This window comes from Equus caballus, chromosome 3, assembly GCF_041296265.1.
Source record: "Equus caballus isolate H_3958 breed thoroughbred chromosome 3, TB-T2T, whole genome shotgun sequence".
Classification (NCBI taxonomy): Eukaryota; Metazoa; Chordata; class Mammalia; order Perissodactyla; family Equidae; genus Equus; species Equus caballus.
Window position 1 is genome coordinate 111,595,712 of NC_091686.1, and position 26,693 is coordinate 111,622,404.

General features: G+C 34.6%; 1 protein-coding gene across 26 annotated transcripts in view; it reads left to right on the top strand.

The window, feature by feature from the left end:
* LCORL (ligand dependent nuclear receptor corepressor like) overlaps nt 1-26,693 on the top strand; it is a 152,420-nt gene that overhangs the window by 26,142 nt on the left and 99,585 nt on the right. For 11 of the 26 annotated variants that reach the window (XM_070262569.1, XM_023638297.2, XM_023638301.2 and 8 more), the window contains exons 2-4: nt 12,485-12,550; nt 22,675-22,754; nt 23,690-23,819. In XM_070262569.1, the coding sequence (XP_070118670.1) occupies nt 12,485-12,550; nt 22,675-22,754; nt 23,690-23,819 (276 nt within the window). Of the gene's footprint in view, nt 1-4,689; nt 4,793-12,484; nt 12,551-17,617; nt 17,655-22,674; nt 22,755-23,689; nt 23,820-25,278; nt 25,326-26,693 lie in introns of those variants that run through there. The other 15 variants (XM_070262563.1, XM_070262567.1, XM_070262565.1 and 12 more) reach the window with 7 other exon arrangements.

Genomic DNA, 26,693 nt, shown 5'->3' on the forward strand with positions numbered 1-26,693 from the left:
AAAAAACCACTTCATGGATTTCCTGTCTCAGTGAATGTTTATTCGCTCAATTTCTCAAGCCAGAAATCTTTACTCTTCTCACTCCCGCCTTAAAATTATGAAACTGTGTCACCATTTAATTATTATTTCCATTTAACTGTATTATATCACTCAAAGCCATCCTCCTTCTCTTAGGTAAACTTCTATTGCCTAAATTTATGTTCTGGTTTTTTTCTCTGCTGTATTTCTGCAAGTTTTCTAACCATTCTATCTTTATTCTTTTCCCATTTTAGTCTCTGCCACTTGCTGCTTGAGTGATCTTTTCTGAATGCAAAGCTAATCCTGTCTCTCAACTACGTAAAGGCCTACCATGGCTCATTCTGGCTTTCAGGGTAAAAATTAACTATTTGGCAAGACAATCTAGGCTCTTCAGGATCCATGTGGTGTACATCTCTCCATTCTTTTATATTCCCTTTCTTCACATCACATTCTTTATTTTTGCCATACTTTTTCAATTTCTAGACATGAGTGTTTAAATTTAATTTAATTAAAACTAAATAAAATTTTTAAATCAGTCCCTCTCTTCCTATATTGAACAGCACAGATACAGAACCTTTCTGTCATTACACAAAGTTCTGTTGGATGGTGCTATTCTTCAGCATATTAAGCCCTCTTTCCCCTATGTTTTTATGCGTGCTGCTCTCCTTTTCTAAATGTGTAATGTATTCTTCCTTGTTTTGCCTAACTCATTCTTCCATTAAGACTCAGTTTGGGTGTCATCATTTCTGGAAAATCTTCCCTGACACCATGTTTTCTTGACTCCTCCAACCTGAAAGTCTGAATTCTTGCCTTTTGCCTTAATATGTATTGCATTTAAATTCAAGAGTCAGTGTTTAATAGCAAGATTCAAGCAGATACAGAGTATTGAAATTTTGTATAAGTTACAATTTTCTTTGGTATAGTTTTATATTGAGTGTGGTGCATGGTTTTACCATCATGGAAATAAAGATATATTTAAATGGGTTTAATATCTGTACTTACTGAAAAAGCACTTCATTAAATAATTGTGACCTTAAGAAAAGACAATTTATATGTTATGTAGGTCACTGTTGTCAGATTTGCTACTTGAATGATAATTGCATACATTTAATCAGATTTTAAAACATAGAATTGAATCTAGCAACTTAAGAATCTGTCGGAAGGTAAATTAACAGTAAAAAAGCATTGTATCAGATACATTTTCATTATAAAAATATAGTATTAAATTTGTAGCCATCAGGTCAACTTTAATAATTAGCATTACAATAAGTGGAGTAGGGAATGCAGAAAGCCTTAGTATGGTACCTACCCTCAAGTTTATAGTATGGTTATTTATCATCAGCAAGTTTTACCTCTGCTCTATTTTAGTTACCCACTACTCCCTGTATCTCACCATCACTTGATATGCTTCACTTCTGTAAGCTTAAATTCAGATATACTTCTTTTTAACTAGGAGGTAGAGAGATTAGATTCAGCATAAGTTTAGGCCTTCAGAAATGGTATTAATGGGCCAAAAAGAACATAAGAAAGGAAAATGTGATTTTTTTGTTGTTGTTGAGGAAGACTTCAAGTTTGCCCAGGGCTAGTCTTTTGTCCTGGGAAAGAGACAAAGACACATTCTTCTTCTTGTCTATTTGTAATAGATTTGGTGACTGTATTTTCCAAACCCAAGATCTAGATGCATCTTCTAAAAAGAGGTGGGTTTTTTAGTTTGGTTTTTATTTGGTTTGGGGTTGGTTAACCTATCCAGCAATATGAAGTTATCATGGGATTGGTTTAGATGCTAAATACTAGAATGCCACTTTATGGCTTATGGAAACAATAGAGATAATTCTGATTTCAAATATTCAAATTTGAAAGGTGTAATTACCAGAACCCTAGTTTTTTGAACTCAGTTGAATTAAGCTACACTTGGAGTTGGAAAGACTTCATTGATATAGTATAGATACTTAAATTGTCTGGTAAGATATGTGCAGCAGGCATTTAAAGACAAACAGATATTAATGAAGAATGGTTCAATTAGGAGTACTTTCTTAGGAGACCTAGGTTTTGAGTTAGGCAAAAGAAGGGATAAAGAAGAACAAGGAGTAGAGGCCTGTAAAGGCAAAGAAAAAGGAATGAACAGAATATTTTTGAAATAGAGTTGAAACAGGATAAGAACACCTCCCTAGAGTAGAGGATTAACTAGTGGTGAAAGGTTTGGCTGAGTAAAGTAGAGTAAGCTTAAATAAATCATTAATCTTTCATTTTTTAAAATAGTATTTTTTCTAGTTTTTCTTTAATTTCTGCCTATACATATAGAAGTTGATTTCACCTATCAGGGAAGGGAGTAGGGTCATCGGATGAAATCTATAAAGTCTCATATACATATGAATATATCACATTGTCCTTATATTTGCCTTCTCTTCCATTTAGTCTCAAAAGCTTTTTTTTTTTAAGACAGTTTTTCTATGTGAAAGCTTTTGCTTTTAAATCATTGTTTTACCCCTGTACAAAAGGCTCTTTATTTTAGAGGATCATAGGATTTTTAGTATGCCATGAGCATGCGGAAAGCTAAGTTACCTTTCCACATTCACTGATGATTTTGACAGCTAATTTTCAGTCTTGCATCTTTACCCTAAACCCTGACATCATTTGTAGTTGACTTTATTGTTACGGATAACCCATCAAGGTGTCTAGCCTGACAGTTGATTTAGTTCTCAATAATTAGTGAGGATCAAGGCTGCCCCTGCCCCAAAGAGAGAAGTCCAAGGCCTCCTGCCCTACGTACTGACCTATAACATCCTCTGGGAAGCTTAGGACATCCTGACCTGATCTGACCTGATTTCTCTCCAAAGTTATAGGACCCCAGTAACCAGACCCCACCTACACTGATACCATTTTAACGATTTTTTTCATGATCTTTCCTTTGTCTTGTAAAGAAATAACTCACATACCTATGCCTTATAAATTTAGCTCCAACCCTCAACACATTGCAGCTCTTACTGCCCATGGGTCCTGTCCCCATGCCTGCAGCTCTCACTGCCCATGGATCCTGTCCCCAAGCTGCAGCTCTTACTGCCCATGGGTCCTGTCTCTATGCTACTCCATGCTGTTGTCTGAGTAGAAGAGCACTACTGCCAGACCCTCGGTGTCCAAGAAATCTTTCTTTCGACTCCTCGACTCACTGAACCCACATCAATAATGACTTTCACTTTTCTCTGCTTCAGAAACCATCTCTTATGCCATATTTACAAGAAAAATTTTGGTGAAGTTTATTAAGGTATAATTTACAAAGTATAGGTCTATGAGTTCTGACATACAAGCAGTTGGATAACCAGCTTCTCAACAATAAGATATAGAACAGGAGGCCTGCCTGGTGGTGCAGCGGTTAAGTGCACGTGTTCTGCTTCGGTGGCCCGGAGTTCGCTGGTTCTGATCCTGAGTGCGGGCATGGCACCGCTTGGCACCCCATGCTGTGGTAGGTGTCCCACATATAAAGTAGAGGAAGGTGGGCATGGATGTGAGCTGAGGGCCAGTCTTCCTCAGCAAAAAGAGGGGGATTGACAGCAGATGTTAGCTCAGGGCTAATCTTCCTCAAAAAAAAAAAAAGATATAGAACAGTTCTGTCATCCCTAAAAGTTCTTTTGTGCTCCTTGATAGTTATCTCCTTACCTACACCCAGGCACTAACAACCATTGATCTGTTTTTTGATCCTGTAGTTTTGCTTTTTCCCTCATGTCATATAAGTGGAATCATACAGTATGTACTTTTAAGTCTGGCTTGCTTCACTATACAATATGCATTTGGAATATATCCATGTTGTTGCATGTATCAGTAATTTGTTCCTTTTGCTGTGTGGTATTCTGTTGTCCCATGGTTGGTTTATCCATTCAACTGTTGAAGGACGTTGGGTTGTTTTGAATTTTGGGTAATTGTGAATGAAACTCTAAACACTTGTGTACAGGTTTTTGTATAACTATAGTTTTCATTTATGTTGGATAAATATCTAGGAGTAGGATTGTTGCATCATGTGGTAGTGTGTGTTTAACTTATTGGAAATTGTCATACTGTTTTCCAAAGTTGTTGTCCATTTGGCATTCCTAGCAGCTAATTTATGAGAAATTCAGTTGCTGTGCATCCTTACCAGCATGTGGTATTAGCATTTTCTTTTTAGCCATTCTAATAGGTGTGTAGTGATGTTTCATTGGGATGTTAATTTGCATATCAATGATAAATGATCTTGAACACCTTTTCATGTGCTTATTTGCCATCCTTCTTTTTTTGGTGATGTATCTATTCAAATCTTTCCCTCATTTCTTTGAATTTGTCACAATTTATGGAGATTTTTAATGCAGCCCTGTTTGTAATAACAAAAAAAGTGAGAAGTCACACAGCTCTAAATAGAGAAAAGGATAAACTGTATTTATATGCATGAACTCTATGTTATAGTCAAACTGAATGGACTAGGAATTTTGGTCTTTGATAAGGGTGATCTAAGTAATCTAGATCAGTCTTTCTGCTGAAAACAATGAAAAATCCTGAATTTAAGAAATAATTAAAAAGAACTGAAAAGACAGTTGGGAATACCCAAGCTAATGTTAGAAGTACGTAAAAAATAGGTGGTAAAAAGCTGCTTAAGCCTGACGTCGTTTGTTAATAACATATATTTGTGCTTTTCTGGCTGACTAGGCAAGAGGATCAGAATTCAAGCCCTAGGCCTTGTCCAGGGTAAAGATTCTATACAAGATCTTCTCCACAGTAAGCTGGGACTTCAGAAGGCCATGCCTTCAAGGTAAAGCAACCAGACCCAATCATCCTTCCTCCGTGCAGTCCTGGGAGGTTGCCTGATGATCAGAACAGGAAAAGGAAACAAATAAAGGGAGCAAAATATCTGAGATTGAATTTGTTACACACCGGCCCTCTAGCAGATCCGTAACTTGAGTCAATCAAGGAACCTCAGGCCATGAAATTGGTTTGAAGTGTTTCTATGGTCTGAATGTTTGCATCTCCCCAAAATTGGTATGTTGAAAACCTAATGCCCAGAGTGATGGTATTAGGAGGTAGTGCCTTCAGGAGGATGATTAGGTCATGAGAGTGGAGCCCTCATGAATGGGATTAGTACCCTTATAAAAGAGGCCCAGAGAGCTAACTCTCCCTTCCATTAAGTGAGGACACAGGGAGAAGTTGGCATTCTATAACTCAGAAGAAAACCTTCACCAGAATCTGACCATGCTGGCACCTAATCTTGGCCTTCCAGCCTCTAGAACTCTTCCTCTTAATGTTTGTTGTTTATAAGCCACCCTCTCTCTGGTATTTTGTTATAACAGCCCAAATGGACTAAGACAAGTGTGTATTAGTTTCCTATTGCTGTTGTAATGAACTAACAACACAGATTTAGTGGTTTAAGACAATGTTAATTTGTTATCTTACAGTTCTAGAGGTCAGAAGTCTGAAATGAGCCTCAGTGGGCTAAAATCAAGTTGTTGGCAGGGCTGTGTTCCAGTATGAAGGCTTAGGGGAGAATTCATTTTCTTGCATTCCCTGACTTTTGGAGGCTGCCAGCATTCCATGGTTTGTGGACATCTTCCATCTTCAAAGCCAGCAATGACCAGTTGAGTCTTTCTCAAGATACCATCTCTTGTTCTGACTCTTCTGTCTCTCTCTCCCCAATTTAAAGATCCTTGTGATTGTTTTGGGTCCACTAGGATAATCTTATTTTAAAGTTAACTGATTAGCAACCTTAATTCCTTCTTGCCATGTAACATAATTTATTCATGGGTACTAGATATTACAACATGGACCTCTCTGTGGGGCCATTTGTTATTCTGTCTGCCACAAGATGATTTCTAACTGATAGTGCCCTTAGGTGCCTTCTGGAAGCAAATAATAAGCATTTCTGGGAGAGAACACATCCATCCTAAGCCTTAGGGAATTTTTAATCTTTTGAGGGCAGAAGCTAGTAAGTACTGAACAAAGAAACAAGGCAAGATGAGCAAGAACCATCAGACAGCAGAACAGACCCATACAATGTAAGATATTGGAATTGTCAGATAACTGATTTTTAAAATGACTACTTACCATATTTAAAGAAATGACAGACCTAAATATCTACAAGGAGTGGGGAGCTATTAAAAAGATGGTAAATATTTGACAAAGAACATAAAACTTGTATAAATAAAATTACTATTACTAAAATTAACAAGCTTGAGGATGAACTTCCAACTCTGACCATGAGAAAGTTAAGAGACTTTGGGCTTATCCTGAGTTGTAGACAGCTAGGAAACTGGACTGTATATTTAAAAGAAATTTTAGTTATTGGAAAAGAGGCAGCACAAGACTGTGGTCCCTGAGAAAAAGGAAACTAATGATATAGGCTCTATATTCACGGCAACTTTTTGCCTGGAGGTAATTTCCGGACTGTAGCATTGGCAGGATGGACCCAAAAAAAGCCCAGTAGTCTTACTGACTTGGGAAGACAGAGATCAGTATTCAGGGTGTTTTAAGTGTCTGGAATTTGTGGCAGCATAGTACCAGAGAGGGGGGAGCTACAGCGAGAAAGAGCACAAGAAACCAGCTTCGTGTGTGCCCTTGAATGTTTGGCTGAAAATCAGTCCATGCATATGTAGGGTGATATTCCACAAGGCCTGATAAATAACTCCTTTAGAAAAGACAGTTACTTGAGCTATAATCCAGACAGTTTTCAGAACTCATACATGGCTAGGACTCATTCAGGTTCCCACCAACTAGTGTAAGAGCAGTCAGGGATTACAAGATTCAGTGGACATCCAAGAAAGCTACCTTAGTAGTGGAAAGGCTTTTCTGCGTCTGCCCTAAAAACCTTTTTTAAAATCTTCAAAATGATCTTCAGGTAACTTAACTTCCTGAATAAACTAAGTATGACACTCTTTAAAGGAAAAAAGTGTTCAGCACTCACAATGTAAAATTTATAATGTCTGGCATCCAAATAAAATTACTAGACATGCAGAAAAGCAAGAAAATGTAGCTCATAATCAGGAGAAGTATCAGTCAATAGAATTAGAACCAGAGATAATAGACTTAGGAGATAAGGATGTTAAAACTGCTATTAAAAATTTCTCAGTATACTCAGAGACTAAAAGAATAACATGAACATCTTAAAGAGGGAAATAGAGAATATAGAAAGGAAACAAATGGTTCATCAGATGGTGCTGGATCAAATAGATATCATTATAGAAAAAAATTAACATCAACCCTAACACACTATTCAGAAAAAATAATCAAAATGGGCCGTAGATCTAAATGTAAAACTTAAGTCTCTAAAGCTTCTAAGAGAAAACCTTTGGAGCCTTGGGGTAGAAAAAAGTTTCTTAAAGCACAAAAACAACCACCATAAATGAAAAAAAAATGAAGACATTGATCTTCATCAAAATTAGCTTATGTTTTTTGAAAGATACTGTTAAGAAAACAAAAAGGCAGGACACAGACTGGGAGGAAATATTCACAACATATATATCATATAAAAGAATTGTATACAGAATATATTTAAAAATAAACCAGAAAAGCTCTTACCACTCAATGATAAGAGGTCAAACGGGCTGGCCCCATGGCCGAGTGGATAAGTTTGTGCACTCCACTTTGGTACCCGGGAGTTTGCTCATTCAGATCCTGGGCACAGACCTATACACTGCCCATCAAGCCCTGCTGTGGCGGCATCCCACATAGAGGAACTAGAATGACCTACAACTAGGATATACAACTATGTACTGAGGTTTTGGGGAGAAAAAAAAAAGAGGTTAAACAACCTAATTAAGAATTGTACAAAAGATTTGAATAGACAGAGATATATATATATATATATATATATATATATATATATATATACATATTTATATATATAACAGACAGTGAGCACAGGAAAAAATGATCAGCATCACTAATCATCAGGGAAATGCATATTAAGACCACATGAGATATGATAACATCAGAAAGGTTTTTTAGCTATTAGAATGGTTAAAAAGAAAAAAGAAAAGGTAAACAAAAGAAACACACACAATTAATTGACCATACCAAGTCATGTTTGGGGTGTGAAGCCACTATACCTTTCGTACATGGCTGGCAAGAATGTAAAAATGATAGAGTAACTTTTGAAAACAGTTTAATTTCTTAAAAAGCTAAATTTAAACCTACCATAAAACCCAGCCATTTCACTGTTAATTATTTACACAAGAAAACTCAAAACATATATCCACCATCTGTTTTTTTTTTTTTGAGAAAGATTAGCCCTGAGCTAACTGCTGCCAGTCCTCCTCTTTTTGCTGAGGAAGACTGGCCCTGAGCTAACATCCATGCCCATCTTCCTCTACTTTATATGTTGGATGCATACCACAGCATGGTGTGCCAAGCGGTGCCATGTCCACACCTGGGATCCAAACCAGCGAACCCTTGGCCGCCAAAGCAGAACGTGCGAACTTAATCACTGTGCCACTGGGCTGGCCCCTCCACCAACATCTAAATGGATAAAAAATTGTAGTGTATCCATACAATGAAATATACTGGGAAATAAAATGACAAAGTAATGATACAAGCAACAGTATAGATGAATCTCAGAATCATTCTTCTGAGTGAAAAAGGTCAGGGAAAAACGAAAACAAATTGTGTACTGTAAGATTCTATTTTAGTGAAATTCTAGAAAATGTAAACTAATTGAGAGAGACCAGAAGTATATTAGTGTTTGCCTAGAGTTGTGAGTGGAGGAAGAGATGAATTAAAAACGAGTGTGTGTGTCAGGGGGTTCCAGCCTGGTGGTACAGTGGTTAAGTTTACACGTTCTCCTTCGTTGGCCTGGAGTTTGCCAGTTCAGATCCTGGGTACGCACTGCTTGTCAAGCCATGCTGTGGCAGGCATCCCACATAAAATAGAGGAAGGTGGGCACAGATGTTAGTACAGTGCCAGTCTTCCTCAGCAAAAAGAGGAGGATTGGCAGCAGATGTTAGCTCAGGGCTAGTCTTCCTCAAAAAAAAAAAATGAGTGTGAGGATACTTTGGGAGTGTTGGAAATGTTTGTTACCTTGATTGTGCTATTGGTTTTATGGGTATATGCATATGTCACAACTCTCCAAATTGTATATTTTAAACTTGTATAATTTCTTAACTGCAAACTGGGCAGTGCAAAAGAAAAGGTAAGTGAATTTGAAAAAGAGAACAGAAATTACCCCAAATGAAAAACAGATAGAAAAAAAACTGAGGAAAAAAGTGAACAGAGCCTCAGTGAGTTGGAAATCTATTAAAAGGGTAGGCTATCCCCATATATTTGGAAATTAAGAAATATGCTTCTAAAAACCCTGAATCCAAAAAGAAGTCATAATGGAAATTAGGAAATATTTTGACTGAATGATAAATAAATATGACGTCAAAAGTTGTTGAATGCAGCTTAAAAGAGTATTTAGATGGAAATTGATAGCTTTAAATGCATATGTTAGAAAAGAAGAAAGGCTCAAAGTTAATGAGCTAAACGTCCATTTCAAGAAGTTAAAATAAGAGCAAAATAAACTCAGAATAGCGGGCAAGAAGAAATAAAAGCAGAAGCAGAAATTAATAGATAAGAAAACAAACATAAAATAGAGAAAATCAAGGAATCAAAAAAAATTCTTTTTAAATGTGAAAAAAAGAGAGAGAGAAACTTCTAATGTGGTTGATTGAGGGAAAAAAGAAAACGTAAATAACCAAAGTGAGGAATGAAAAGCAAAAAGGACATGGCTGCTGATGTGGTTGACATTAGATAGATAAAAGCATTTTATGCAAATAAATTAGAAAATATAGTTTAAATGGGTGAGTTCCTGGGAAACTATAACATAAGAAATTAAGTAGTTCTATGACAGTTAAATAAGTTTGATCAGTAATAAAACTTTAGAATCAACTTTATTCCCAGTTGGCATCCTGGCATGTTCTACTAAATATTCAAGCAAGGCTTACTAAATTTTCTAATTTTTTTCCCAGAGAGTAGAAAAAGAAAACAATTCCACTCATTTTATGAGGGTAGCATAACATTTATATCAAAACTTGACAAAGGAAATTTGCAGACCAGTCTCAGTGTTGAACATAGATGCAGAAATTTTAAAGATACCATCAGGACAGGTAAACCCAGCAAGAAAACTTCATGATAATGTTGGGTTTTCCCAGGAATGGAAGACGATCGGTTTAACCTTGGGTGTAATTCACCATATTAAGATTTAAGAAAGAAAAATGACATGGTCATTTCAATAGATTCAAAATAAATTTGATAAAATTCAATATCCATTCGTGGTAGGCAAAACTCCCTAGTAAGCTAGATATATAAGGAACTTCCTTAATGCGATAAGTGGTATTTATTTTTTAAAATATAGCAGACATTATATTTAATGATGAAACTTTGAATGCTTTCCCATTTAGATTGGGTGTAAGTCAAGGATGTCCACTATCATCACTAATTTTCAACATCATAATGGAAGTCCTAGCCAAGGCAGTAAGGCAAGAACAGGAAAAAAGAAAGCAATAAGGATTGGAAAGGAAGAAAAAAACCCAAACTGCCATTATCTGTAGATGATATATTTATGTATATAGAGAATTTCCAGATAAATTATTATAATTAGAGAGTTTAGCAATTGACTGCTAGATATAAAGTCAAGATACAAACATCAATTGTGTTTCTATAAACCTACAAGAAACAAAACTTTGAAGTAAAGATACCATTTACAGTAACACCAACAGTATCCACTATGAATAAATCTTAACGGGCTATATGTAAGACCTTGGTGTTACCTATTGAGGAGTTGAGAAACCTAATGGAACAAAAAGTATAAGTCCGTGTTTGCTCTCTTCTTTTCAGGCTTTAATCTAGAAAATGTGCGTTGTTTAAATTTGGTAGGCTTATATAAAGGAAAGGCTATACATTTTGACTCATATTCCACAGAATAACATCCTAAAATAATTACTTGTAATAATATTTTAGGAGCACATTGATCACAGCAAAAGAGAATTAGATTATCTTAGTAATAGAAAGAGAGTTTGGGCTCATTCAATCTGAGACTTTACCCAGTATGAAAATCTTTTCTGTAGCATTCTTGAAAGCACTCTTTTTGGTGGTAGTTCATTCACTTTTCTGCCTGAAATTTCCACTCATGGAAACTAGTACTAAATCATTTCAGGAAGATTTTATTAAGTACATATGTACCCAGTACCACGATAACCACCTTATTTTGTTAAATCTAAGACATCATCAGTTTGTAAGATGCATCATTTCTTCTTCTACTAAATGAAAAAATGTTGCTACTTTTTTACTATGGCACACTATTGACTTTAATATGTATCTTGATTTCAGAGATGTTAAAATTTTTTTTAAGCATATTATGATTTTCTTTTTTTCATTCCTTTTTTTTTTTTTTTTGGTGAGGAAGCTTAGCCCTAAGCTAACATCCACCACCAATCTCCTCTTTTTGCTGAGGAAGATTGGCCCTGAGCTAACATCCATGCACATCTTCCTCTATTTTATACGTTGCATGCCTGCCACAGCATGGCTTGATAAGCGGTGATGGGTCCACACTCGGGATCTGAACCTTCGAAACCCAGGCCACCGAAGCAGAGCACGTGAACTTACCACTACACCATTAGGCCAGCCCCTGAAATACTTTTCTAGAAGTATTTCTACTATTTCACAAAAAAAATACCACTATCATTTTTCAGGTCTGTCATGCTACATTTGTTTTATTTTCATCCCTAATTTAAGCATCCTTAAATTAATTTTTCTTGGTTTCCCCCTTATTTTGCTATCCTGGGTATTTTCCTTTGGATGCCTTGTAGTTTATTAATAAACTACTTAAAATTGAATATGATGCAGACTTCAAAATGAAAATTGTAAAATCTTAAAATTAGTATATCCAGAAAGTAGAACACTCCATAAATTCAGGAAGTAGAGTTTTATTAACTTAAGATTTTCAGTAATTTTTTCCGTTAAAACAAGGAAGTCCATAGCCATGAACAAATTGTTGTGTTTTAATTTTTACAAGTAGGTCTAAATGTTATACTGTATACTTTTCGCAGCAAGACTTTCTCCCCATTAACACTCATTTATTCATTTTTCTAGTTGAGGGTAAAGATGATACTTTTTTTTAAGTTAACATTTTTTGTAATGAATATAAACAGGGTTGTAATACAAATCTTTTCTAATTATTCTTTCCTTCTCTACCAAATGATTACAGAAGAAATCTGCCCATAATATTTTGACCTGGGAATATTTCTAAATGACAGAGGTGTATGCTTGTGTTAGTACTGAATATTTACATTCGACTATTTTAATTTCTTTACAATGGTGTAATTTCTGATAGTCAGTACATGTGTACTCTGTGTATATTGACACCTCAAAGTATGTTAAATTTATAATTTTCTGATTCATATAGAGTTCCTGGTTTTTGATTATTGTAAAATTAAGCTTTTCTAGTGGTTAATATACTCTTCTCTTTTTAATAACACAGGTTTTGAGAGTATTTTAGAAGGGCTTTATGGACCACGGCTACGAAGAGACCTCAGTTTATTTGAAGGTAATGTTTTTTTAAAATTTTAACAAATGTAAAATGTTAATTTACATTTAACAAATTTAAATTTGTTAATTTAACAAATGAAAAATGGTTGTTCTACACTAACTTTATATTAAACATGAATTTGTGATCTTGTTTAATTAGAAAATATTTTTAAATGAATAAATAAAATCCAAATATTATTCCTGTTATTATGTAATGTTATCATAGTCTTTAAAATAAATTTTAGTAGACTTATCAAAGTTGAAAATGAAGCTTGTTTTTGGCTCAATGGTGAAGTTTGATTCTTGTTATTTTATACCTTACGTGTCTTGACTTAAAAAATGAGGATTTAAAGAGGTTTGATTAAATGAGTATCTCCTCTTGCTCATGATACAGTTTCTCACATTGTCACTCTGAGAAATCCCACCATCTGCGTTCAGAGTTTTATATCTATGTATAATACTGTTATTTGTTATAACTTCCTCTTCTAAACGCTCTAGCATAAATCTTGGTGGAAGATTTTGATCTATGATATAATTGCTGTGATACCATAGTTTAGTTTTATTGCTTGCTTGGAAATGTAGAGCACTAAGAGAGAACATTTTTGTAGACATCTAACATTTTATAGTACAGTTCATTAACAAAATGGGTAGCGTTAGTATGGATTTTCTGCTTTCATTTCGATTGAATTATTTCTGAATCTTGTATCTGGTCAGTTTTAATGTGCTAACTCTGTTACCTTCTGTTCTACTCTGATACCTTCCATTCTGCTGAGACCCAAGGTGTCTCTAAAGGTCCTTCTCTCTTCTCTAAAATAAGTCTTTTGAGTTGAGGGAGTGGTAGTGATGGTGGGACTAGTCAGAAGTTTTCTACTCATTCTTTATTAATGTTGAGCAGGATAGGTGAGTTATAAATCATAGAGCTGAAAGTATCTGTGAAAGATCATTTGTCCCAGCCATCCGTCTTCAATCAGATAAATGATATCCATGTAGAACATGACTTTAAGGAGACTCCAAATGTGCCTGTTCTAGTGTTTTATCATTCTTATGGCTAAGATTTTTTTTCTGTATCATCTCTTTAATCATTAATCATTTCTCAGTTACCATAGTTTAATACTGAAGTAAATATTTTTACTTGATATATTTATAAGCAATACTGGCTGATTGTAGTTTCACCAATTTATCTGAGCTTACAAATGAACAAAGGAAGAATCTAAAGAAACAAGAATTTAGCCTATGCTTTATTTTTCTTCAGCCTTGCATTCTTAACCAGCTGTCCTCATTCATACCTGAAGTCAGCATTATACTAACTGCCTTCTCATAACCCGAGTTGCAATTTGTGACTCGACCTCTTGCTTCTCCTACTTTCATTTATTTATTTATATAGTTATATATGTATGTATGCATATATTTATGTTCCTTCAGAAATTAGTTGTTTTTATACAAAGGGTAGAATGTTCTAAGGAAATAAATGCTTGTATTTTATTTTTAGACTAGTATACAAGTAACGCATGTTCATTTTAGGAAATTAAAAACTACAGATAAGCCAGAAAGAAAAAAATTACCCCTGGTCCCATGACCCACAGATAACTGCTGTTAACGTTTTTATATAAATGGAAAATGTATGTTTGTATGTATTTATTCTATTATTAAAGTAGTGTTTACAGTAAGTACAGTATAGTTTTTGTGCCTCCTTTGTGTTTGTTCACTAGTGTATTGTTTGGGTATATGAAGTTCTAGATCATCATTCTTAATGGCTGCACAGTATTTCATGGTGGATCTATTATAATTAATTTAATTAATTAAATACTTCATTGCTATATATCTTATTCCATTTATTCCTTTAATTCAGGTAGATCTTGTACTTTATGTCCTCTTTTGTACTTTTTTTGGGTGGCGGAAGTTATAAAATTAGCTAAGCTTTGGAACTTTTTCTCAAATGTAGGCACATATTTACTTCATTGATCTTTTTTACTCTGAATTTTTTCACTTTTATCCAGGTTTCTTAGGTAAATTCTTTCACCTTTTTCCTGTTTTTTTTTAATTAAAGCAGCTTCTTATCAAAGTTGTAGGCTTAAGAATGATGATCTTATAATAATAAATCTGTATTTGTGCAAGGATGAAGACAGCCATACGCTTTGAAAGAAAATTAAACCGGGGCAATCAATGTGTAGAGCCTTTTGAAAAGGCACGTAGAAGCTATCCATTATAGACATCTCCAGTTTCTTTCTCATCCTCTTCTAAATGAGTCTCCTTTCTTTGTCGTTACCGTTGTTAAAAGTGGTGTGATAGATAGATGCTAGGACTACAAATGTAATTATTTTTCCCTATACAAATCTGTGTATAAGAATCAAATGGATTAGTCTATGTTTTTAGATAAATCATTGGAAAACTGAACCCTTTTATTCACCAAAACTCAGGAACCAAATAAATTGGATAGCAAAGGATTCTTGTATATTACTCTAAATTATTTTTTATTATAAAATTAAATGCATAGTATTTTAGCTACATTTATGTTAAATAGACTTGTTTCAGTTTGCAAAACTGCTGCTGTTTCTGTGGAAAAAGACATTCTCACTTTCATCCTGCTACTCTGAAAATCAAATTTGGTACACAGTGTGTTTTTAAATTTAAGACTTTGTGTCGTATATGTCAGTGTTTTGAGAGGTTTGTATTTTAGTTCTTGAATTTGATTCAGAACCACCTCCAGATTGAGTGGTTTTGAAAGAAGCTTGTGAGTGCTGCTAATTTTCAATTTGTTGGAAACAAAACAAGTCAAAAACAAAAAAAAAAGTCCTAGCTTTTTGTCTTCTTTGGTCTGTTCTCAGGAGCTTTTGTCCTTTTGAGGAAACTGTTATTTCTTTTTGGAGTGAAGTCCAGAGAAGCTTTGAATGTCATAAACTTTGAATTTTTATGTATTCCTAGAAAAGTTCCCCATACTGTATGCATGCCTCTGTTGCTTCTCCATCTCCTCAAAACTCACTTTTCCTGCTATCATGGGACTTTTGAGCAAAAAGTCGCTCTTCTTTTCCACTTTAGTCATTCTTTCCTCATGTCTTATATTGGTAAGCCAATTTCTTTCATCCATTGGATCATCTGATTTACTTACCCTGACTGTATCAGAGTTCTGCAAGCTGTAGCATATGGGCCAAATCTAGCTCGTTGACTGTTTTTGAATGGCCTGTGAGCTAAGAATGGTTTTTACACTTTTAAATAGTTGGGAAAAATCAAAAGAAGATTAATATTTCGTGGTATATGAAAATTACATGAAGTTCAAATTTAATTGGTTAATAAAGTTTTATTGGAAACAGCCCCTCATTTGTTGATATATTGTCTATGGCTGCTTTTGTATTACAGCAGTAGAGTTGAATGGTTGTGACAGAGACCGCATGGTCTGCAGAACCTGAAATATTTACTGTCTGGCTGTTTGCAGAAAAGATTTGGTGATCCCTGACTGAAATTTAATACTTTTGGCTTAATATGCTTTTTTCAACTGTTAACATTATGATGATGGAGACAACAAAACTACTTTTTAATTAGATTTATTGGATGAAATGTTTTGAATGCTTATTTTGTGTTAGGTACTGTGGTTAGCAATGAGGAAAGAAAAATGACTAAGTAGGATCTCTTCCTACTAGGAACTCACGGCCTAGGATTAACTCGGAAGTCTAGTTTTCTAATATGAATTCATGATTATTTATATTAAAACGAGAGAATCTAGTACTATTTTAGAGTTAGTTATGTAAAAAGTATATTAGCTCCTATCAGTGTGTACACAAATACATATCCAAGTCTATTCATCATGGTGTTTATAATACCAAGATTAGAGAAACAGGCTGAATATCCAGCAATAGGACACTGATTAAATAAATTATGGATTATGTTTATCTATTAAAAATTGATTTAGAAGTATATTTGAGAATGGAAAATATTTGTGATAAATAAGCATGTATGTAATATCCTAAATTTTTTAAATGAATAGTATGTTTTAGAGCAGTTTTAAATTTACAGAAAAATGGAGTAGAAAGTGCAGAGAGTTCCCATATACCCCATCTTTCTCCCTCCTTTAGGTTCCCCTATGTTAACATCTTTGGTGGTTGTGGTACATTTGCTACAATTGATGAACCAATATTGATACATTATTAACTAAAGCCCATAGTTTACGTTAGGGTCACTGTGTGTTGTGCAGTTATATGGGTTTTGCCAAATGCACAGTGTCATGTGTCTGCCATTACAGTATCGTACTCAATAGCTTTACTGCCCTAAAAATCCCCTGTATTCCACCTTTTCACCCTTCTCCCATATCTCCAACCCATGTCAAACACTGATCTTTTTACCATCTCTGTAGTTGTTTCTTTTCTAGAATGTCATATAATTGGAACCATACAGTGTGTAGCTTTTTTAGACTCACTTCTTTCACTGAGCAGTATGCATTTAAAGTTCCTTTAAGTCTTTTCATGGCTTCACAGCTCACTTCTTTTTATTTTTGAATAATACTGCCTTGTATGTATGTACCACTGTTTGCTTATCCATTTACCTATTTGAAAGACACCTAGGTCACTTCCCAGTTTTGACAATTATGAATAGAACTGGTATAAACATTTGTGTGCAAGTTTTTGCATGGACATAAATTTTCAACTCATTTGGGTAAATACCTAGGAGCAATTATATGGAAGGACTGTGTTTAGCTTTGTAAGAAACTGCCAGACTGTTTTCACAAGTGGCTGTACTACAGTAGTCTCCCCTTATCCATGGGGGCTACATTCTAAGACCCTCAGTGGATGCCTGAAACTGCGGATAGTACCAAGCCCTATCTGTACTGTGTTTTTTCCTATACATACCTCTGATAAAGTTTAACTTATAAATTAGTGAGAGACTAACAATTACTAATAAAATAGAAAAGTTATAACAATATACTGTAATAAAAGTTACGTGAATGTGGTCTCTCTCAAAATATCTTATTGTGCTTTTCTCACCCTTCTTGGGATGATGTGAGGTGATAAAATGCCTATGTGATGAGATGAAGTGAAGTGAATGACTATTGTGACGTAATGTTAGGCTACTATTAACTTTCTGACAATATGTCATGAGGAGGATCATCTGCCTCTGGACACGGTTGACCACAGGTAAATGAAACTATGGAAAGTGAAATCACAGATAAGGGGGGATTACTGTATTTTGCATTTCCACCAGCAGTTTATTTAAGTTCCTGTTGCTTCACAACCTCACCAGCTTTCGATGTGGTCAGTGTTTTGGACTTTAACCATTCTAATAGGTATTTAGTGGTATCTCATTGTCTTAATTTGCAGTTCTTTAATAACATATGATATTGAACATCTTTTCATATGCTTATTTGCTATCTGCAAATCTTCTTGGGTGAGGTGTCTGTTGAGGCAGGTTTTGGTATTTGGGTAATGATGGAACCGTAGAATGAGTGAGGACGTATTTCCTATGCTTCAGTTTCCTGGACCAAATTGTTGAGAAACGATCTGGGCTGGCGCTTTCTGTTTTGGAAAGTGATTAATTACTGATTTAATTTAATTATTAGATATAGTCCTATTATGGTGATCTACTTTTTTCTTGTGTGAGATTTGGTAGATGTGTCTTTCAAGGAATTCATCCATTTCATCTGAAGTTATCAAATTTGTAGGCAACTAATGTTGTTCATAATATTCTTTTATTGTCTTTGTAATGTTCATAGGATCAGTGGTGATGGCCCATCTTTCATGTCTGATATTAGAAATTTACTTTTTCTCCTTCTTTTTTTTTTTTTGCTTAGCTTGGCTAGAGGTTTATCAGTTTTATTGATCTATAAAGAATCAGGTGATACTAGCTTTTAAAAGGGCATAGAATATAAACTGGAAGGATATGGTGCAAAATGTTAATCATTATCTCTGAATGATGAGATTACAAATAGTTTTTCTTTTCTCCTTTGTACTTTTCCTATATAGTTAATATGTAGTTTCATAATGGAAAATTATGTTTTGAATAACATTGCCCACTGTTGGGTATCTTTCTTCAAAATCAACATAGTTATAACTACTTTTTCATGACTTTCATGAACCATCTGGTTCAATATTCTCTTTTTTTCACTTTTCATTGGGCTTTGTCTTTGGAAACTCCAACTTTATTTCCTATTATTAAAGGGTATTGAAGAGAATAAAAACAATCAAAAGGAGTGTGATTATTTAGAAGAAAATGAAAGTAACGTCTATTGGACTTGTTAGATGTTTTGCCTATGTTTTTTAATTTAATTTTTACTGCAGCCTTAAGATGCAGTTATTATTATCCTCATTTTACAGATGAGGAAATTGAAGTTCAGAGAAGTTTACTTGCCCAAGGCCACATCTAGTATGTGGAAAGCCCATGGTTCAATACCAAGGCTCTCTAATTTCAAAATCTGTTATTTTTCTAAGATAGGTTACGTAAAATATTTGGAGCTAGACTTTGACCACAAGAATATATATCAATGGTGGAAAGGTTGGTCGTTGACAGTCGTTTACTATCAGTTTTCCTTATGCCATTTCCTTTTATTACTAATGCTATTTCTACAACCAGAGGCTCTCACAATTAGAATATACAACTATGTACTGGGGGGCTTTGGGGAGAAGGAAAAAAAAAAGATTGGCAACAGATGTTAGCGCAGGTGCCAATCTTTAAAAAAAAAAATAATGCTATTTCTATTAGGTATATAACTTGACCCTTTTTGAGCTTATACTCATGTTTTAAAATTTCAAAATGAGAGAGCTTATTTTAAAGAGAAATATCTGATTCATTGTCAAATTTTGTTTGAGAGAGAAAATGAATGTATTTTGGTGTAGCATTTGTTTAATTTTTATGACATGAAGTGATAACCTGGACAGAGGGAGAAATCTGCCCGAGTTGATTTTTAAAAATCTGTTTTCCCATATATAAAAAATTGTTCCCACCATCATTTATTTGGAGTCAAAATAAAAAATTGCCATAGAAAGAGTAATTATTAAATATTTGTAAATGAAATCATAAATTTTGAATGCAGCAAAATTTAATGGCATTTATATAATGATTGATTATTTACTGCCATTTATTTAACTATGTAGGTATTTATTTTAATTAACATTTCCTTAGAGAACTTCTGAAATAAATAAAATAAGTGATGATAATCTCAACATGCCCAATTTTATCTTATAACTGGTACTTGTTTTAATTAATTCAAAGTTGTTGTCCCTTGAGTCAACATATTTATCATTGAAACCTCATGAAACCTTACCACCATTTTAAAAAGTACCCTTTTTCCAGGCCTACCAGCTGTTTTTCATAAATCCCAATGCTAGATTCCTTTCATATTCTCTATTCATAAAGTCATAATAAAAAAGCAGCAAGATTTCCTTGACCTATCAAAATTATATGATATTTGGCATATGAGTTAAGTTTTTGCTACAATCTTGGAGTGTAACAAACAGCTCTTCAATCTAGTGCATGCTTATGGGTGATCTGATACTGGACTCCAGGCTGTGGTTGAGGATCACATCTCCTCATGACTCCAGGTCCCACACTGAAAGAGTGCTGGCTGTAAGGGGCAAGTTCTTCCCATGCTGGATAGTAGAAGTTAAGGGAACTGGAGGAACTCACCATGCCTTTTAAAGCCTCAGCTTGGAATGGTATACTGCCGCTTCTCCCATAATCATTCCATTGCTCAACAAGCTCTACCTCCCTAGTAAGAGACCCTGCATGACCCTGCATTCAGGACTGTGAATGTATGATTCTGTTCTAGTGATGGGGTAAAAGGCTAAAATAAATATAAACCTACATAGCTACAGTTCTAGGTTTTTAATTGGATAGATTGCTTAAACTTTTTCTTTTGTCAAGTTGTTTACAAAAAGTGACCAGTTTTCTTAAGCAGATATTAAAATTATCTGTCTTCTGCAAACAAACCTTATTAAATACATGTGTGATGGTACAGACTTTAAAAAATAATGACTGGTGGGGGCCAGCCCACTGGCATAGTGGTTGGGTTTGCCTGCTCTGCTGTGGCAGCCCAGGATTCACAGGTTCAGATCCCCGGCGTGGACCTACACACACCACTCATTAAGCCGTGCTGTGGTGGCAGGTGGCATCCCACATACAAAATAGAGGAAGATTGGCACAGATGTTAGTGACAATCTTCCTCAAGCGAAAAGAGGAGGATTGGCAGTGGATGTTAGCTCAGGGCATATCTTCCTCACCAAAATACTACTACTACTACTACTAATAATAATAATGACTGGTGATTTTACCTTATTAGTAATTAGGCTTTCCATGGTGTTTTGTAGTTTAGAAAGTAGTTTTACATTTTTTCATTTGATCCACAAATAAGTTAGGTGATGAGGAAATTGAAACAAAAACTTTGTGGCTTGGCAAGATTACAACTAGTAAATTCCATCTCATATTTTTGGAGACTTCAGATCCAGTTATCTTTCCATGACCCCATACTGGATCTCGTATGCCTATTACTTACCCTTTCCAGGTTTAGATACATCTTAGGAATATTTCTGGACCACTGCCAAAATCAAAAGGAGCTATCAGTACACTCTTTATACTCTGACAAATTATTTTATCGTCTATTCTGACCAGAATAACTGGATTGATGCAAGAGTATCCTCGGACCTGATCCTCGCTAGTATATATTCATTATCATTTCAAAAAGGATAAACTTATTTTCTGTGTAGTTTAGCAGAAACAAGTATTCAACTTCCTTATGTATTTCAAAAGTATGAGAGAAAATTACTGTGGTACACCAGTACTTTTCAAATTAGTCCCAGTGTAGCTGCCTCAGATGATAATGGTTTTATGTATTTGAGGTTCTGCATTTGAATTTATTTGGGAAAAGAAATCAAGGAGAGTTTCTGCCCACAAAGAGTAAGTTTGAAAAATCACTGTCTATACCAGGTATAGTTAGGATGACAGTGTTATTATACCTTCAGAAAATTCCTTCAATAGAAAATGTTTGTTTTCCAGAAACACTCTAATGTTACAATAGTTTTATAAGGAACAGTTTTACGGAAAAAAAACCCATGTTTTGTCTTTTGTTTGCCTGCTTTTTACTCTTAACTCTTGCAGCAAAGCCTTTAAACAACACAATGAAAAATCTAATCTGACTTTTTAGCTACAGATTTCTACTTTTTTCTCTCGCTCTCTCTCTCTTTTTTTTTTGGTGAGGAAGATTGGCCCTGAGCTAACATCTGTTGCCAGTCTTCCTCTTTATGCTTGAGGAAGATTGAAATTGAGCTAACATCTGTGCCAATCTTCCTCTATTTTATTGCGGGACATGGCCACAGCATGGCTTGATGAGCAGTGTGTAGGTCTGTACCCAAGATCCAAACCTGTGAAGCCCAGGCTGCCAAAGCAGAGTGAACCACTACTCTACTGAGGAGGCCCCTCTGCATTTTTCTTGGACAGCATTCCATTTTCTCAAATCTGTGGGCTTTTCTGGCACTTTTTTCCATTTCTCTGTTTTGTGTTGTCTTTCACAATGTGCAAAAGTTATTCTTGGGGCTGGCCCCGTGGCATAGTGGTTTAGTTTGATGTGTTCTGCTTCAGTGGCCCAGGTTCATGGGTTCAGATCCCAGGTGCAGACCTACACCGCTCGTCAAGCCATGCTGTGGAAGCAACCCATGTACAAAATAAAGGAGGACTGGCGCAGATGCTAGCTTAGGGCCCCTCTTCCTCCAGCAGAAAAAGAGGAAGATTGGCAACAGATTTTAGCTCAGGGCCAGTCTTCCTCACCAAACCCCGCCCCCCCCAAAATCAAAACCAAAACCAGGTTTTTCCTTTCTTCTCCATATCTCCATATTTGTTCTGATTTCTTTCATAGTGAAAATAACAATAAAATTAGTAGATGATGATAAATTGAATCTTTCAGGAGGCTAGGTGATGCTTAAAACCCTATTGTTGGGAAGTTAATTTATAACCAATTCATTGTTCTTGCTAATAGTGCAAAATTACTCTCCTTACAGCCTTCTCTGTTTATTTCTTTCTAAATATCATCAGTTTAATTTTAAAGTTAGGCCTTTTCCCCTACTGTTAGTAGTTAGCTTTTTTTATATGAACCATTGCTGTGGAGAGTGGTAATTTTATTTGTTTTAATAAAGTTAGTGTATTTAATGAATATTTTTCCCTCTTTTAAAGACTGTGAACCAGAAGAGCTGACTGACTGGTCTATGGATGAAAAATGTTCATTTTGTAACCTACAGAGAGAAGCAGTCAGTGTAAGTTTTAGTGCTATGAAATTATTTTTAAACTAATTGCACAATTGTAACACAGTTCTTTTTTGTTTTTTTTAACTTAATTTGTTCTGCAAGTTTGTGACTTACAGTGGAAACTTAAATACTTGATTTTGGTAATAAGAAGAATATTTTGAAGTCTTATGTTAGAAGTCAAACATTTAGCTTAACCTGCAGATAAAAAAATCCCCAAACACTCATCTGTTTTGCTTATTTCACATTTCTTTCTTATAGCTCCCTGACTTATGAAGTTCAGGTCAGATCTGTTTTATATTTAGGTAGACAAGGGTGAGCTTGGAGGCCTAGTTTGATCTAAGACCACCCTACAGTCTGATTTCTTAGGAATCAGTGGTTGGAGGATAATGTGGTAGCACTTTTTAGCCTTTCACTTTCTCTTGAAGTCTTTTGGATATCATAATTATCTCCTATTGTAAATGATTATGTAAGTGTCTATTGTAAACAGGGCATAATCTATGCAAGCAGCATCTTCTTGTATGGTGGGAAGTCCTAATTCCTTATGCACTGTTGTGAGACGGTCTAAGAAGAAATGAGAACTTGAGAACCTGTACCCATTTTGGTCAGATTAGTGGGTGAACATATCTACTTTGTTGTTAAAACTCTCCGAAGGTATTACATTATTGGCATGCTATATAGTGAATTTATTCAGCAGTGTATTTATCTGTTCTTACCCCCTTTTTGACTATAGTTTTGCTGAGGAATAAGGCTAATTTGACCCTCTGTCAGAGCTAAATTTCTTTTTTTCTGACTGCTGTCCCACATTTTATGTTCTCTCTATATAATTTGATATATTTAAAAGGTAGAACAAATGAGCATTTAGAGAATTTATTTTTTTTGCCATTTTAATGGAATCCTATGTTTAAATAAAATGGTTTTTTTATGTTGTTTTCTTATACTTTTAGGATTGTCTACCATCTCTTGATTCTTCACAGTCAACACCAACAGAGGAACTATCATCTCAGGGCCAGTCCAACACTGAAAAGATTGAATGCCAAGCAGAAAGTTACCTAAATGCACTCTTTCGAAAGAAAGGTAATATTGGTATACTTTGTCATTTAAAATTTGCGACAGATCTAAAATGTTTGAATTTTTCTCACACACACGTTTTTTGTATGTCAATCTCTATTTCATTCTTGATTCTTTCTTTCTTTATTCTTAATTTTTCTTCATATTTTAGGGACATTAGGATTCTTAGTCACTGTAGAGCTAGTGTTCTATTTGGCATTCCTTTTCACCATTCTATTTTCAGGTCTCTCCCAGACTTTATCAGACATTCTCCTTGTCTACTATAGGCAGGGGAGGAGATTTTTTTTTATGCTCCTGCTCTTATTTTGCTGCTTTTCTCAAGACTTCAAACGTTCTTTCATGTTCAATAATTGATACATATATATATTATATTGCAAAGCTATCTTTAGAAATGTAACGGTTAAATCATTGATCAGCCAGGTCAGAGTAAATTTGCTGGCTTGGGATTTCAGTTTCTTTGGTAGCTTGAATAGACTTACTTGACATTAAAATGTCAACGTTCCTTTTGCTTCCTATCTGTCTAAACTGTGTAAACTAAATGAGGCTTGTTCCCCTTGTTCCCTTACTTGGTACACATGTATCAGGCAGAATTTGTTTTTATATCTTAGTTACTTGGGAAAAATATAGAAATATAGAACCTTCCATTTTTTGTTCTTGGCCACTTCTGCAGTAGTAGAGTGTCTTAATCTTTCTCAGATAGACCTTTGGAGTAAGTCATGGTTTGGGGGGAATGGGAGGTAGGAGAGGGGATCATACCTCCCAGCTTCCAGAGATTGAGAAAAAGATTACTGTATTCTCATCTACTCCTCTTTGGAATTAAGTAACATTGGGTATTTTCTATTAAATTGGTAACTTCAGGTTTTAATCAATAATGTTGAAAATAGTCGTCACTTTTGGGAAAGGAGGCTTTTTTAGCCTTAAATGTTATGAGTTCTTTTATGTTGAAATATGAGAATCCTCTGATTAGAAGAATCATTAGTATATTAAATGACCTAAAGTTAAGAACTGTATTTTTTTTAAGTGTAGGGAACTGAAAATCTTGTCCTGTGTGTTAACTGAAGTACTTAGTGTTGAGAAATTGGCATTGTCTTTAAAAAACAAATTCGTTTTTCAAATTTTTTGATATGAACTAAAATTAAAAATATTTAACATGCTTCATTTAAGAATTTTATAACATTAATTTAGAAAATTTTATTCTGCCAATATCTTTACATTTATAAGAAGAATTATGCTATCAGATTTATATCACTAAGAGAACTGGAGGAAATGTACACATTTATAACATGTACATGTTGTTTCACTCACCTTGGAACTTGTTACTCAGTCTGTTTTTCCTTTGAGTAATTTGTAATGGTAGTAGCTAGAATTATCAATAATAGTGGTCTTTAATTTTTGATAGTATGGAGTTAACCTGTGCTCCATTGCCCTATTAAGAGTAATCAGTAAAAACTTGGTACTATTTCAGCTGATTCAAGCATCTGGTTCTTCAAGAGATCTCCTACCAATGGTTGGGTGAGTGTTCATGGATATTTAGTGACCTCCGTTTGGAGATTTCTTGGTTTTCTTCAAGATCTTTGAAAGATCACTTAGTTTTTAAATGAAAGATTCTTACTAGTATTTTTGCTTTACTTCAGGTCTTACCTTTGTTAATTCCTTTATGTGTAGTCCATCATCACTTTCCAGATTTAATTAATACAAGGATTTTTCTACTTGTTCACTTGGGTTTCTTTTTGTTGTTTGTTTTTGAATTTTCTTTGAATAAAATCATTTTAGAGATTTCTAGTATGGTCTGACTAGGATGAGGCTAGAAAATAATAACAATATCTTTTAAATGGTCTTAACTCCATTATTTATTTAGTTCTATTAACTCTACATTGAAGTAAAAGGCAAAAAATGTGTTTTTAAAGACAGGAAATACTTCTCAGTCTTTGGAGTAGCCAATAAAATGTTGATAAAGCATCTTGTTGGTGAAGCTCTTATTTGATTCCTAAAAATTTCCAAGCTCAGCCATTTTTAGAAATTCTGGATATTAGTAACATTAGTGTAATAAAGTAACAACAGATACTTTAAATCTGTTGCTTAGTTTGAGGAATATATGCATGTTGATCATCTTGCCAAAACATAAGGAAATCTTTTAATATCCTTATTGTAGCTTGTATATTATCTTTCCTGACTGTGGTTTTGGGAAGGATGATAATGATAAATGTAAGCTATTATTATTGAGACCTCACTACTTAGGATAATAATGATTGATGTCATCAATTATGATTGAGCATTAAATTCTTTATATGCCTTATCTCATTCAATCCCAAAACAATGTTAAGAAGTAGGTACTGCTATCACTTTAAACAGGTAGACAATGAAGCAGAGAGAAGTTAGGTAACGTATCTTTTCAGTTCTCTGTTAGGAACATTTGAGTCCTTGGAAGAGTTTAGAAAAGGTGAAAGATGTTCTGTGTGAGGAGCACCTAGATTCTTTTAAGTACTAAGTGGGAAAACCCTTCCTGTTCTCTACTACTTAGCAGCCTAGGATTAGAATTACAGTCATGGACCGCATGTGTGACGGTGGTCCCATAAGATTAGTATCATATAACCTAGGTGTGTAGTAGGCTGTACCATCTAGGTTTGTATAAGTACACTCTATGATGTTTGCACAGGGAGGAACTCACCTAATAATGCGTTTCTCAGAATGCGTCCTCATCATTAAGTGATTGCAAGATTGTTTAAATTGAATTAAGCAGACTAGAGAGGACCTATGAAGAATGCTCTATATTTCTTGTAGGTTTCCATTTTTCCTTTGTATGAACTATGAACAGTTTTAGTGATTGGTTCCCTTATAGTGTTTAATGATAGATAGATCCAAGGAAACATTACTTAAACT